Source organism: Blastocystis hominis (genome assembly GCF_000151665.1).
Source record: "Blastocystis hominis, Singapore isolate B (sub-type 7) whole genome shotgun sequence assembly, scaffold_3".
Classification (NCBI taxonomy): domain Eukaryota; class Bigyra; order Opalinata; family Blastocystidae; genus Blastocystis; species Blastocystis hominis.
Window position 1 is genome coordinate 1,157,993 of NW_013171838.1, and position 12,941 is coordinate 1,170,933.

The 12,941-nt window shown below is 46.8% G+C and overlaps 6 protein-coding genes; 3 read left to right on the plus strand and 3 right to left on the minus strand.

Moving 5' to 3' along the window:
• Window positions 1–6,041: 6,041 nt before the first annotated feature.
• Window positions 6,042–6,791, plus strand: GSBLH_T00003550001 (uncharacterized protein; the record flags this gene model as incomplete). The annotated part of the gene is made up of 4 exons (XM_013042317.1): window positions 6,042–6,095; window positions 6,125–6,247; window positions 6,277–6,438; window positions 6,468–6,791. The coding sequence occupies 4 exons, from the start codon at window positions 6,042–6,044 to the stop codon at window positions 6,789–6,791; spliced, it is 663 nt and encodes a 220-aa protein (XP_012897771.1).
• A 77-nt stretch (window positions 6,792–6,868) lies between these two features.
• On the plus strand, window positions 6,869–7,151 carry GSBLH_T00003551001 (uncharacterized protein; the record flags this gene model as incomplete). Its single annotated transcript, XM_013042318.1, has 2 exons — window positions 6,869–6,887; window positions 6,919–7,151. 2 exons carry the CDS (start codon window positions 6,869–6,871, stop codon window positions 7,149–7,151), a joined length of 252 nt encoding a protein of 83 aa, XP_012897772.1.
• Window positions 7,152–7,200: 49 nt separating this feature from the next.
• GSBLH_T00003552001 (uncharacterized protein) lies at window positions 7,201–7,920 on the minus strand. XM_013042319.1 has 7 exons: window positions 7,830–7,920; window positions 7,722–7,797; window positions 7,641–7,690; window positions 7,557–7,607; window positions 7,449–7,526; window positions 7,348–7,418; window positions 7,201–7,313 (listed from the first exon to the last, which is right to left on the minus strand). The coding sequence occupies exons 1-7, from the start codon at window positions 7,878–7,880 to the stop codon at window positions 7,214–7,216; spliced, it is 477 nt and encodes a 158-aa protein (XP_012897773.1). The 5' UTR covers window positions 7,881–7,920; the 3' UTR covers window positions 7,201–7,213.
• An 84-nt stretch (window positions 7,921–8,004) lies between these two features.
• GSBLH_T00003553001 (uncharacterized protein) lies at window positions 8,005–9,682 on the minus strand. XM_013042320.1 has 6 exons: window positions 9,489–9,682; window positions 9,397–9,456; window positions 9,147–9,365; window positions 8,434–9,103; window positions 8,171–8,402; window positions 8,005–8,142 (listed from the first exon to the last, which is right to left on the minus strand). Exons 1-6 carry the CDS (start codon window positions 9,624–9,626, stop codon window positions 8,052–8,054), a joined length of 1,410 nt encoding a protein of 469 aa, XP_012897774.1. The 5' UTR covers window positions 9,627–9,682; the 3' UTR covers window positions 8,005–8,051.
• Window positions 9,683–9,975: 293 nt separating this feature from the next.
• Window positions 9,976–11,138, plus strand: GSBLH_T00003554001 (uncharacterized protein). XM_013042321.1 has 4 exons: window positions 9,976–10,340; window positions 10,371–10,545; window positions 10,577–10,965; window positions 10,996–11,138. Exons 1-4 carry the CDS (start codon window positions 10,102–10,104, stop codon window positions 11,075–11,077), a joined length of 885 nt encoding a protein of 294 aa, XP_012897775.1. The 5' UTR covers window positions 9,976–10,101; the 3' UTR covers window positions 11,078–11,138.
• Window positions 11,139–11,788: 650 nt separating this feature from the next.
• GSBLH_T00003555001 (uncharacterized protein) lies at window positions 11,789–12,938 on the minus strand (the record flags this gene model as incomplete). Its single annotated transcript, XM_013042322.1, has 2 exons — window positions 11,789–12,829; window positions 12,861–12,938. 2 exons carry the CDS (start codon window positions 12,936–12,938, stop codon window positions 11,789–11,791), a joined length of 1,119 nt encoding a protein of 372 aa, XP_012897776.1.
• Window positions 12,939–12,941: the final 3 nt, after the last annotated feature.

Consider the following 12,941-nt stretch of genomic DNA (forward strand, 5'->3'; position numbering starts at 1 on the left):
CTGGACGTCGCCCTCTTGGAGGAGCGCGTCGGCGGCGAAGAGCTGGGAGTGGGAGCCAACCAAGGCCTGCACGAAGAGCTCGCACCACCACCAGACCCAGCGCATCTGCGTGGCTTCGAAGGCGGCAGCAGCACGACGGGCGCGGAGGGAGGCAGGGAGGGAGGCAGCAGCACGACGGGGCGGTAGACGGAGAAGGACGCGAAGGCGGACCAGGAGGCGCCCTTGCGGACACGCCAGCTGATGGCCATCACGCTGTTCACAATGGCGCCCGCCACCAACACGGAGCGCGTCTCGAAGAACTGGCTCTGCACATTGCTGCCCATCAAGGCCATCCATCGGGGCTTCATCGGAGATGCCACTGCTCCAGGGAACCTCCATCTGCACAGACACGCTGCGCTGCGCTGCGCCTACTCCACTTCCCTCATACCAATCGCGCTCTCCACAATGCGAGCAGGCCACAACCGAACGACAACCGAACGCCAACCGAACGCCGGCGCGGGTCGAGAAGGTCGCGATGAGGGTTTCCGCGGGGAAGGGGAGGCCGTTTCGGGACACCAACCTGTTGGCATTGATGTAGAGCGTGCGTGCCTTCGCAGAACCGCGGGAAGGAGCCATCGAAGGCGAAGGCGAAGGCGAAGGCAATGGTGTAGTCGGAGATGGAGATCGCGGTGGTGGGATAGGAGAACGTGGCCTCGGGCAATTCAAACACGATGTGGATGTTCATGGGCTCGAATGGGTCGTTCATCACCTCGCCCACGCCCACATTGCTCGTGCAGTACATCGTGGATTGCTTCCCATCTCCCATCGTCCACAGCGCCACGTCCCTCGCCCCATCGCCCGCCACGCAGCGCAGCATCGGCAGGATGGGCTGACAGGAGCCCGTCCCCTCTCTATCGATCGATCGATTCCCACTGCTGATAGGCGTTGCACCCATCCGTGATCATGCCCCACTAGTCCACATCGCACTTCGTATCCAACACTTGCCCCAAGTGCCCTTCCGGCTACCCCGCCGCTTCGTCCGCGGGGCACACCACCGCCACGCACCTCACCCCTCTTCCATTCCACCACTTCCCACACGCCCGCACCACGCACACCTCCACCTTCCCATGCTCCACAGACCCACAAATGCAGAACTGCACCGTCTTGGAATTCGCCTGCTCCCACTGGCCATTCCAGTTCACTCGGCTCGCATCAATCAGAGGCGAGGACCGTCCCCACAGCAGTTCGCATACTCCGCCTTCTTGTCCCATTCTCCCAAGTTCCACACACGCTCCGCTTCTACAAACCTACAGCTCTTGTTCCCATAGTATGCCCTTTCACTCATCGCAAATCCGTTCTCTCTACCACACTCTACCACCTCACAATATGAAAATGAAAATACGAGAAACAGAACAGATATCCTAGGCAAGAACGTCGTGCCTGTACCAGATACCTCCCACGTTGCAAGTTATCTCCATGTATCCGCGGTCACACATGGCATGAATGGGTTCGCCACGTTGCACAGTTTGAAGCACAGAAATTCCTCACTCGGAACACACTCCACACAGCAAAAATGGAACCAGGGTCCACCGCCATTATGGTATTGAATGCGTTCACGATGCATATCTCACACACACAGTTTAGTCAAAGTAACGATAGCGCACACTACACTAGCTTCTTCAAACACACCAACTTGAGGACAGAACCCATCCCAGCTACAATATTTACACTCCCACAACACAACACACAAAAACACATAGAAGTCCGAAAACAAAACAAAAGACAGGACATACAAGTCCAATTCCAAATTTTGAATACATTCAAACCCAGTAAGACGAATCTAATAGCTTTTATTGTAAAACAAATGATTTCAAAAATACACAGGAATTGTGCAATTGTGAAAATAGTGTTGAAATTGGGTATGAGTGGAAGAATAGATTTCGAATAGGGAGGGAGTTGTTTTTACTGTGAAGTGGAAGGAGATGAGCGGAAATGGGATATTGTGGAATGAATAGATCGAAGAGTGTTGTTTCCAGTGGAAGCGTTTTGTTTTTCGTTCTATTCATTTGGAATTTTATCTAGATGGGATAGAAAGAAACAGGGTATGTAGAAGATGATGATAGGAATGAAAATGGAAAAGCTAACGATAAACAGTTTTTGGGTTATCATTTATATAAATAATATGTGATATGTGTATAGTAGAATCGAATAGTAGAGTTTGTGAGAAAGGTGGGTGTGTCGTTGAAGAACTGAGCAAAATAAGGTAGAATAAATAATATATTTTATACGAACAAATAGAGATATATTCATATTCCACTGTTTCTAGATTTTTCGATAGTTGGTGTCCAGTTTTTGTCGTTTTGATGCACTCTGAACCTATCAGAGATTGTTATATTGCCAGAGAATACTATCCCTTATAGTATCCCCCACCTGCCAAATAATGCAGAATATCTCCTATTTAAAGGAAGGATCGAATTGTACACTTCAATAGGGATACAAAGTGATTCACAATGTTGTTCTATTACGAGCATGAATAACAATAGTATACATAATACTTGCTGTTTGAGTTGGTTGATGAATGTGAAATGCTTTGGTTCCCAACTCATTAGGATGAATAGAATTACTCACTAATAGTGATATCAGTATTGTTGATGATAAAGCTGAAATCCATAAGAATGGACTCTATGGGAATGAGTAGTTGTCCAATATCAAGCTGTGAGACATATCTGGCTGATTTGTTGAAGACAACAATCAAACTATTACTTTTCAGATATATATATATGTATATAGAAGATAGACATTGATATCTATCTATCTATCTTCTTGAATACCTTACTGAAGTTGTGGTTACAAGATATCGTGAATGAGATGTACACATTCGAATTCAAGGAGATCGGACGGTCATTTGCATCTGTCAGTACCCAATCAATGGAATCCAGGTTCGATTGTTCAATCACATCGATCGATAGGTTGTCCCAGGTGATCATGTTGTTCAGTCCCATCGATACATGAATCAGGTTATCGATCAGCGGACTCTTCAGACCGAATGTTTGAGCATTGATACTACTGTACACTCGGATCACACTCATGCCATTCGTGATGTTGTAGGCTCCTCTGGGTATTAACACCTCGTGTGGGGATGTCCCCGCATCGATTAATATCACTTGATCGGTTGGCACGTTGTGCAACACGAAGTCCGTATACAACGACACAGACGAGATGTAGCACTGGTCGAACGACAGAGGATTGTCCAGCTTCACTTCCTTCTTCGTAGTATTACCGAACACTTCAATCATGGAGAATTGATTAGCGGAAGTGACTCTATTTTCAATTTGATCATACACGTCATCAATCGTCAACTGGAGTTCGAATTCGCCGTTCAGTCGCATCATCTTGCCATCCATATCGCGGAACACGAACATCAATTGATCAAACCGAGTGATCATTGGAATGCACACGTCTTCCACAGTTCGCACATAGTTAGCCGTTGGATCGTCAATGATCATCGTGGTGAGCAGGTTGTTGTTCTGGTTGGCAATCTTCAGGTCCGATGATCGCACGATCGTCGAGTAGACCTGAATCACTTGGCGATTTCGCGTGATATCAATCACACTCGATCCACTGAACGAAGCAGGTAGAATGACCGTTCGTCCATCTAAGCCGAGGATTTCACGAATGTCAGGTGCATCTGTGAAATCAATGATGTGTGTGGAGATTGAATCCAGATATAGCCGAACGACGAGGCATTCGTGGATATGGAGAATGTAGTATCGGCCATCGTATTGAGCAAGGCAATGATCTCACTGATCGTGTAATAACCAGCAGGGATCGTTACCTTCTCATTATTCGAATTCGTAACAATGTTCGTTGTGTCAACGTTGTTGAACATGAATTGGTTTGGTCGAAACAGGAGAGTCATGGAAGTGATGTAGGGGTTCCGATACTTGTACGAATTTCACATGAATGTGCCGTTGGTAGGTGAACCTTGAATAAGCATGGAGTAGTGCATGGCCTTTCATTACCTCTACATAAGGATCTACTCATTTTTCTTGGGAGTATGGTCAGCCATGGTCCGTCATAGTGAGTTGTGCTCAAACGTAGCTGACGCAAAAAGCGCGAAATGTTAGCCTTGGTCAAAATCGGTGGAAAAGGGCAGCCAGGCAAAAAATGACAGAAAAATGCGTCGTCGATTTTCGGCTAAGGTTGATTTTGGTGACCTTATTTCTTATGAAAGCCAAAAAAGTCAAGTTGTCAAATTCACCCCTCATACCCCGACTTTAGGGCTTTTTCGTCATGGATTCGAAGTGAAAATGGGCTGTAAAAAGCCGAAAATGGTTTCGCGCGTTTTGCATTATTTTCCTACTACTTTTTCTCTTTCACATGAGTCATAAAACTCTGGTCGTTCAGGAAATACTCTATTTTTATAATTATTAATTCTAATGTACTATTTTGTTAGATGGATTTTCTATTTTGAGTTACAAAGTGTTGTTAAGTTATAACAATATTATCACTAATTCTCATGAAAGAATTTTCACTCATAAGAGTTATATCGTAGAAACAGAAATGCACATCATGATGAATCCACATTTTTCAATATTGCAATGCCATTGTTTACTACCCATCTCCCAAGTGAATGTCTATTAATCTACGAATGTATGCATATTGTCTTATTCTATACTATAGGGATTCAATTATGCAGTTTTCCTTACGTTTATGTAGCAGACAAGACATTTAGAATGATCATACATTATGCACTTTATATACAGAATGAGTTCTTGGTAGCCATACTCTCTAACGGTTTCTCTAGTACATCTATTTCCTTACTTTCCATTCCTTGGTGAACAAAAGCACAGTTTACTCAATGAGCAAAGCAAGAGTGAAAACATATCAAGGGCAACAGTAAATGATATTCTCGATAGTATAGAATGAGTTACAAGGCAGCAAGGTGGTTAGATGATGAATTCTTTCTACCAGCATTATCACAACTTTCAACTATTTGATGTTGTGAAATTAGCTGAAATTGAGATAAATAAAGTGCAGATTGCAGAAAGGAAAATAGAGCTCATAAAGGTGAAAAAAATCACTCTATATAAGAATTTGAGCATAGAGCAAAACACAAATAATGAAAAACTAACAAGAGAAATCGATAATGTGGAGCTTTGGAATTGCTAATGTCTATAGTGCCATATAAGTGATGAAGAGTCAAGAGAAAAGCTTGTCCTCCTTCGTGACGGCTATTCTAGCTGGACAAAGTATGATATTCGGTGTTATATCCGTGCATGCGTGCAGTTTGGACGAACGAATCGTAGTCTGATTGTACGATCTATTTCTATAAGTACTGGGAAGCCTAGGGAGGAAACAGGAGTCAATATTACTTATTTTTGGAAACGGTCTTAATAACGATGGTTTGTGACCTTAGATGCGTCTCCATCCTTCGCTAAGGTCCTATGTGGAAAGGAGAGAAGAAGAAGAAGAAAAGTTAATTCAGACAAAACTCATCGAAGAAGTTTGCATTATTCGAGATGGTATTGTAGATAGTGCCCAAACATTTGCAACTTGAAGGTAAGGCATTAGTGCATTCCGCCTAACCAAAACTCACTTCAAACCCTATCACTTTAGAAATTGACCTGTTTCTTCTTCGCTGTATTAAGTAGGTTTTTTCCTGTTTTGCTTCTCTTTAGTTGGGCTATAAAGAGTATCACTGATACGGAATGAAATTCAGCAATGCCACGAGTTTACTTTTGATTGGTTTTTCTCACTCTTTCTGCTTCGGATATTCAAAAGGGGTATAACTCCCTGATTGATGCAATTCGAAACAAAGAGAGTAAGTTGGAATAAGCAAGAGCAAACAAGGTGTAAAGTCTTCATCTGTCTTATAGTTGTTTTCATTTATTTTTCTATGAATTTGATTGTTTTTAAAACATGTTGCAGACGAGTGATGGTTCCAACCTCTTGGGATCAATATCATTCTTGTTTGTGTTTTTAGTTAGTGCATCCAATGAAATACGCCAGATGACTTCATTTGGGAGAAGGTTTAGGCGTTCCAAAATATAACTTTCTGTATGGAAAAGGATAGTAAGAAGCCTGTGATATTCACTGTTATTGGAATATTCGTAGTTTCTGGAATTCTATTGTTAGGTATGAGTTTTCTGTATTATTGAGACTAGTTACTGGTCCAAATGCAGTTTTGCCATCTCCATGGAACTATATTTCGCAATATGTTGGCTGGCTCTATTTTTGTGCCTGGAGTATTTCGTTTTACCCGCAGGTAAGCATTACATATGTTCTAAAACTGAGATCTTCCTCAACTATACTAGGAAATCAGTGGTTGGCTTATCATTCGATTTTTTGGCATATAACCTGGTTGCTTTTTCTTGCTACACTGTGTACAACTTCTCTCTGCTCTATGTTCCGGAGATCCGACAAGAGTACCAGGAGATGTACCATCAGCATGTTCCTGTATTCTTCATTCATTTGTTTAATGTCAGGTGGTTGTAAACGACTTATTCTTCTCTGCTCATGCCATGCTCGTTACGTCCTTTACGATTTTCCAGTGTTTTATTTACGAGCGGAAAGAGCAGCGAGTGAGCAAAGTGGCCATTTCTATTCTTTGTTCCATTTTCCTTCTTATTCTGCTCTGTATCCTTGGGACAGCCTTCCACGTGGTTTCTTGGCTGACTCCGCTGATCATTCTGATCGTTTTTTCCAACATTAAGCTGGTCATCAGCTTCATCAAGTACATTCCTCAGTTGATGCTGAACTGCCGGCGGAAATCGACATATCCTTTCTATGTGCGCGCTGAGGTCGCTTAACTACGACTGTGGGATGGACCATCTACAATGTGCTCCTCGATTTTTCCGGTGGCTTGCTTTCAATCATCCAGTTCTTTATGAATTGCATCGTTCTGAGTAACCGCGAAGTGAATTCTGTAATGTGCAGACGAGTGGTCCGGATTAACGAGTAATCTTGTGAAGCTGGGGTTAGGTTCCGTCAGCATGTTCTTCGACATTCTGTTCATGATCCAGCACTTTATCCTGTACCCTAGCCATGAGGAGCCAGCGGAAGAAAAGCTCATCACCGATGAAGTGGAAGCTCTCGTTTTGGAGAAGCGTGATTTTGTTCGTTCGGGCAGCAACCGAATCATTGATATTAGTGTTATTAAGACCCCGTAAACATAGTTGGATTGGATTGGATTGGATTCGTTTGTTGAGAAAACAAGCAAAAATAAGTTTCGTTAATGTTGCATTTCTTCACGGGGGACGGGATCCGGGAGTACCTTGCTCTTCTTTTCGATACGAGCATTCAGCGTAGGACCCACACCGTGGTGAGCACGACTAACAGATTACCACCTCTAGCGAACAAAAATACCAGGACTCGAGAACGGAGGCCAGAGCGCCCACGAAGAAAGTCATCTTCAGCAAGTCTGGGACGTTACCACGCTAAGCATAAATGAAGTGAAGCAAACTCACCGAGAGGCCTACGACAGCACCAGCCGCAGAGCCTGACACAAAATAGGTCCACCAGTCATTCTTCTCACGAATTGTGTACTACACTTGATGAGTCGAATGGAACGCTACCATCCAAGATCCGAATCCTTCATAAGCCGAACCCGCAAGAGCCAGAATGATCTAGGGTCTTATCAGGAAAACAGCACTCTCTACTGCAGGACGGATAATCATCTTGGCAGATTGGGTCAACGTCGTGGGATTTACTGAAAATAACAAATAGCTAAGAAAACAAACCAGGAGTACGATATGGAGGTCGTACCCACACGGTACTCACACCTCCGAAAAAGGAGCCGACACAGAGTCCAGACCACTACGAAATTATGAGAACTATGGGGTTTCTACAAAACCACGCGTAATTCTTCGCTTATAGTCTTTTTCGTCAGTGGGCTTCATACTAGCCTTCAGCTTTTCCCAGCAGCGCATTTTCCTCGATAGAACCGATATAATAAGCGTTTTCCATTCTGATCCGTTCAGTGGTTCTTCTTAATCAACGATCCTGATTCCCAACAAACAACCCACAACACACACTCTCCCTTCTTATTCCTTCTTACTCCTTCTTAATCCTTATTCTTCCTTCGGCAACGTCAGATCCAGCTCATGTCCCGTAATTCTCTTATAGATATCCAGCACATCATCAGCGACCGTTTCGAAGTGACTACCTCACACATCCGCCTCATTTCTACCTCGTCGCATCATACGACGTGGAGATAAAGCACCGATCCTCGGTTCCGTCGTTCACCGGCTCGAAGGTATCCGACACGTCATCGAATCGTTCCAGCACGTCGCCCAGCAGGTCGATCGCGGGCGCCAGCTCTCTCTGCGGGTCCTCCGTCTCCACCGTCGTCGACGCGATCGCGATGTAGATTCCCTTCGCGCACACCGCGTGGTCGAACGACACGCACGACACATAGATGTCTACAATCGCGACGATTCCCGCAAAACCCACCGGAGTTTCGCTTGGGGTAGCCGGCTCGCACCACCTGCTTCGCGGGGATGATCACCTGGGCGGACTTGGAGTCGCCGGTGCCCTGGATGGGGTGGTTCAGCAGGCAGATCGACCGCACGACCTTGCCGGTCTCGCGGAGCATATCGTCGGGGAAGTAGGACGGATCGCCCACGACGAACTCGCAGGACGCGGCCTCGCCGTCGGACACCACACCCTTGATGCGGCCGTCGTCGTCGAAGAGCAGCTCGTCGGGGTTGCGGTTCAGCATGAACACGCCGCCCTTGATGGCGCAGAGGCGCGAGAAGCCCTCGGGCAGCCCGCCCAGGCCGTACATGGGGTAGAGGAAGGGCGAGGAGCCGTATTGGTTCAGCGAGTAGCCGTAGAGCTTCATCGCCTTCACCGTCTCCACGGCCGGCTCGTCGAGATAGTCGTCGTTCAGACGCAGCGCCATCGCGTGGCCCGTGAAGTCCATGCAGTTCTCGTCCAGGCCGTATTTCTTGTACAGCTCGCGCATCGTCATGTGCAGCAGCGGAACGTCCTTGTCCGCGGGCACGCCGTCCTCGCCGGGGATCTCCATGGGCAGCACGTTCGACAGGAAGCTGCGGTACTTCATCTTCTGCATCAGGGAGAGCAGAGGAGTGCTCAGCGCCTCCTGCGTTGTGGCGGGCATCTGGGAGTGAGAAAAACAAAAGGGGGGGATGGCAAAGAGGTACCTTGCTAACGGTCTTGTTCTTGCCGTTGTACACGTAGCTGCCCTCGATCTGCTTGAAGTCCAGATAGTTCGTCACTTTGGTCAGCAAAAGCATGTTCACAAGGTTGCCGCATGCCATGAGGAATTTGGGGATCAGATCCACGTTGTAGTCGCGGTTCTGGCCAAGACGGTCAAATTCCTCCTTGGTAGGCTCGCGATCACGGAATTTCTTGAACAAGTTCTAAAACTCAGGCAACCTGCACAAAAATCACAGTCAGGTTCAGAGATGCGCAATCGCCTCCATAGTAGTCATTGCGATCCAAAACCAAAACCTATTTCTCAAAAAGACTCGGAACCCTCCCACCTTCTTTCCCTCGGTGGCAAGAAGTCCGGCCACAATGCATTCCTTCAATCCAGTTCCAAGAATGACAGCGTCATACTTTCCATCGGCAAGGGCAGGATACTCCACGCCCAGAACATTCACGGGTGGTACAGGTTGCATGATTCCAATTTTTCTTTCAAATCCAATCCAGTAATGCAATAATAGTACATCAAGACGAAACCAATTTGCATGTGCAGTGGTGCGTCCGTCCTTGATAAGCAAGGAAACAGAAACTTCGGTAGATCATATAAATTCCCGCGTTTTCCGTTTCTGAGAAGCACATAAAGTTGCTAATTCTTGTTCTAAATTTAGTATAATTCCTTCTGCCACTCTAATGGAGTAAATTGATTTTGATAGGAGAGTCATTGTGCAGAAAATCAGATAGTTTTGAATGGCCTGCTGATGCAAAACGCTACGAGTTTTTGGGTGTGATTGGTAAGGTAGCGATCACTTTCGGTGCAGTAAAGTTCAGGGAGCTTTTGCAAAAGTATATAAAGCGCGTTGTTTAGATAACAACGCCATTGTATCCATTAAGATATTAAAGCTCGAAGACCCTTCTATCAATCTGGAGGATACTCGGAAGGAGGTCCTAACAATGAAACTATGTGACCACGAAAACGTTCTGACGTGTTACTGCTGCTTCAATGTGGGATGCTCGCTGTGGATCGTCACGCCCCTCATGATCAAGGGCTCGTTCCTGCGCATCCTCCAGTACCTCTCCAGCCAAAAGCGCATTCAAGACGGTCAGGGCTTCGAGGAGTGCATCGTTGCATACATCATCCGCGAGACGGCCAAGGCTCTCAAATACCTGCACGATTCCAACCTCCTGCACCGGTACTTCTTCCTCCTCCTCTCTCACCGCAGAGACGTCAAGGCGGGCAATATCCTCGTCGACGCGGACGCGAACATCCGTCTTGCCGATCTGGGCGTGGCGCGCGTGCTCGAAGGGACCGTGAAGAAGCAGGAGGCGCGGACCTTCGTGGGCACGCCCTGCTGGATGGCGCCCGAAGTCATGAACCGCGAGCGGTACAACTCCCGCGTAGCCTGTTCCTCTCCCTGCTCATTTCCAGGCCGACATCTGGTCGCTAGGCATCACGGCGCTGGAGCTTTTCAAGGGCTACCCGCCCCTGGCGAAGTTCGAGCCGATGGAGATCCTGATCCGCACGGTGCAGGGCGAGTCGCCCTCCTTCGCCTCGTACAACGATTCCTGCCCGATCAAGCCGTCCAGCGCGTTCGTGGGGTTCATCAGCTCGGTGCTGAAGAAGGACCCTGCGCAGCGCTACAGCGCCGATAAAGTGCTGAGCCACCGCTGGCTGGCCATCGCCGACCAGGGCCGCGAGGCGCTGAAGAAGCTGCTGGAGACCATCCCTGACTTAGAGGGGCTGCCGGACGTGCCGGTGGAGCTGCCCGGGCTGGAGGTGCACTACGTGAAGAATACGACGTGGGACTTCAGCGGCGTGTAGGCGAGCGGCGGAGCGGTGAGGCGTAGGCAGGGACTGAAGGACAGCGAGAAGGACAAGTGGCTGGGAGAGTTCACCAAGGTAGGGCAGAGGAGAGAGGGTCAGACGTAGGCGTCGGTGAAAGAGACGGAGGCTCCGTAGTTGATTGTATATTATACTACTAGCATGTGCGCGCATGTTTGTTACAAACACCGATAAGCTACATAAAGGACTGGTACTGGGAGCGGAACGAGCGCTGCAGTGCGGTGCAGCCCTTCTGCTCCAGGATCGTGGAGATGGAGCGACAAATGATAGGCGACGGAGCGATCTGCGAATCAAACAGGCAATCAATAGACAGCTGTACCTTGCCCTCTTTCACCATGTCGTCGAACAGCTTCAAGCCACTCTCCGGATTCGACGAAATCAAGCCACAAGCCACATACAAAAATAGGTCCGATTTCAGGCATTGCTCCATAAAGGACAAGGTCTCGTAGATGTGTCGATACGAGTCCTTTAGATCGTATGCTTTCTTCAACTACGATGCATTGCCACGACTTTCCATACCTCCTGGACTTTTGAGGCTACGGCGCTCTCTTGAGAGGAACTTCTGTGACGAATCGGATGCTTGCTCTTCATGAACACTTCTTCTGTATACAGAACGATTCCCTGAATGCTCTCCACAGAACGGGAAACTTCGGCCCATTTCAGTAATTCCTGTGTGTCAATCAATCGGTTGTTGGACCTACAAGCATCTGCGAAGAGGAGAGACGAATATGCAAATCGATCACCTTCTTCCAGGTAGACAACGAAATCTGCATTTTCGACTTTTCAGACATCTGTACCTCACCCATTCCAATCCATTGATACGATTTTCAAAAGCTCAAACAGCTCCACTCCTTGACTTTTCGTAGAGTGCTTAATTAACTCCACAAAAGAGCCAATATCATCCTCTGACTTTATATTCTGCTCCAACCAACACCGACTCCAAATATGCGTGAAAGTGTCATCATCATCCGCTATATCAAAATGATAATTCGAATTCATCAGTTCACCGACCACTCGCTTCAACCGGGACAATTCCGAACTCGTCACCGGTAGTTTTCGTTTTGACATCTCCTTATACACCTGAATCATTCCATCGTACGATTTCCCTTCGGAAAATTTCGTCATCTCTCTCGACAGAATGATATTTAGCAACGGAGGATTCGAATTCAAGAAGTGGGTTTGCTCAATGAACAAGATCGTCAAGCGAGGCGATCGAACATCCAACATATTCAGCAAAATGTTTAATACAGGCAAAGAAAGCATCTTGGATTCTTCCTTCATCTTCTGAATGATGTGTTCGCATAAGGAATCGTATTCTTGGTGCTTCACGAGGGTTCGCAGAATATCCTCGTACTGGGAAGACGAAATGTTCACATGATCAGTGAAGAGCTGATACGTCATGCTTATTAGCCGTTGGTGGGCATCGCAAACTCGGTAGGCATGCAGTAACGCGTCTCGCAGTAAGCAAGTTCGTCCATACTTTTTTGCAGCTTTTGAATAGAGCAGTGAAATCGACTTAATATCTCCTATTCTTCCTGCTGTCACAATCGCACATTCGTAAGTGTAACTTGAGAGATAGAATTTGGACTGCTCTAAATACTCGAGAAGAGTTAGCAAATCCGAAGATTGATAGCAGCAGTTCAGAATGCTCATTATGTTATTGTCGATCAAGTTTCCAGGAATATGGGGCAATAGAGCATACACTTCTTGGAATGACCCAGTACGGATAGCTGCGGATAGTTTAAGAGAGGAAGATTCCACATCGTTGTTTGGAGAGCTTGTTCCAATGGTTCGAGCACATATGGAACTAGTACCCAGTCGTGACAATGCAGGAGCAATCTAAAACTCAAGTTCAGTCGAAGTCCTTCACTCTTCTTCCTGTGTACCCCGCTATTCCATAGAATGCTCTACGGCACACACTACTAGTCAGAGAGCATAGTAACTCCATACT

Coding starts and splice junctions, on each gene's coding strand:
- GSBLH_T00003552001 (XM_013042319.1), bottom strand. CDS start 7,880: ATGAAGCCCACTGACGAAAAAGACTATAAGCGAAGAATTACGCGTGGT. Junction 7,608..7,640: donor AGATGATTATCCGTCCTGCA/GTAGAGAGTGCT, acceptor ATAAGACCCTAG/ATCATTCTGGCTCTTGCGGG. Junction 7,419..7,448: donor GTGCTGTCGTAGGCCTCTCG/GTGAGTTTGCTT, acceptor ATTTATGCTTAG/CGTGGTAACGTCCCAGACTT.
- GSBLH_T00003553001 (XM_013042320.1), bottom strand. CDS start 9,626: ATGCAACCTGTACCACCCGTGAATGTTCTGGGCGTGGAGTATCCTGCC. Junction 9,457..9,488: donor TTGCCACCGAGGGAAAGAAG/GTGGGAGGGTTC, acceptor TTTGAGAAATAG/GTTTTGGTTTTGGATCGCAA. Junction 8,143..8,170: donor ACGTCGTATGATGCGACGAG/GTAGAAATGAGG, acceptor TGTGTGAGGTAG/TCACTTCGAAACGGTCGCTG.
- GSBLH_T00003554001 (XM_013042321.1), top strand. CDS start 10,102: ATGAAACTATGTGACCACGAAAACGTTCTGACGTGTTACTGCTGCTTC. Junction 10,546..10,576: donor GCGAGCGGTACAACTCCCGC/GTAGCCTGTTCC, acceptor GCTCATTTCCAG/GCCGACATCTGGTCGCTAGG. Junction 10,966..10,995: donor ACGTGGGACTTCAGCGGCGT/GTAGGCGAGCGG, acceptor GGTGAGGCGTAG/GCAGGGACTGAAGGACAGCG.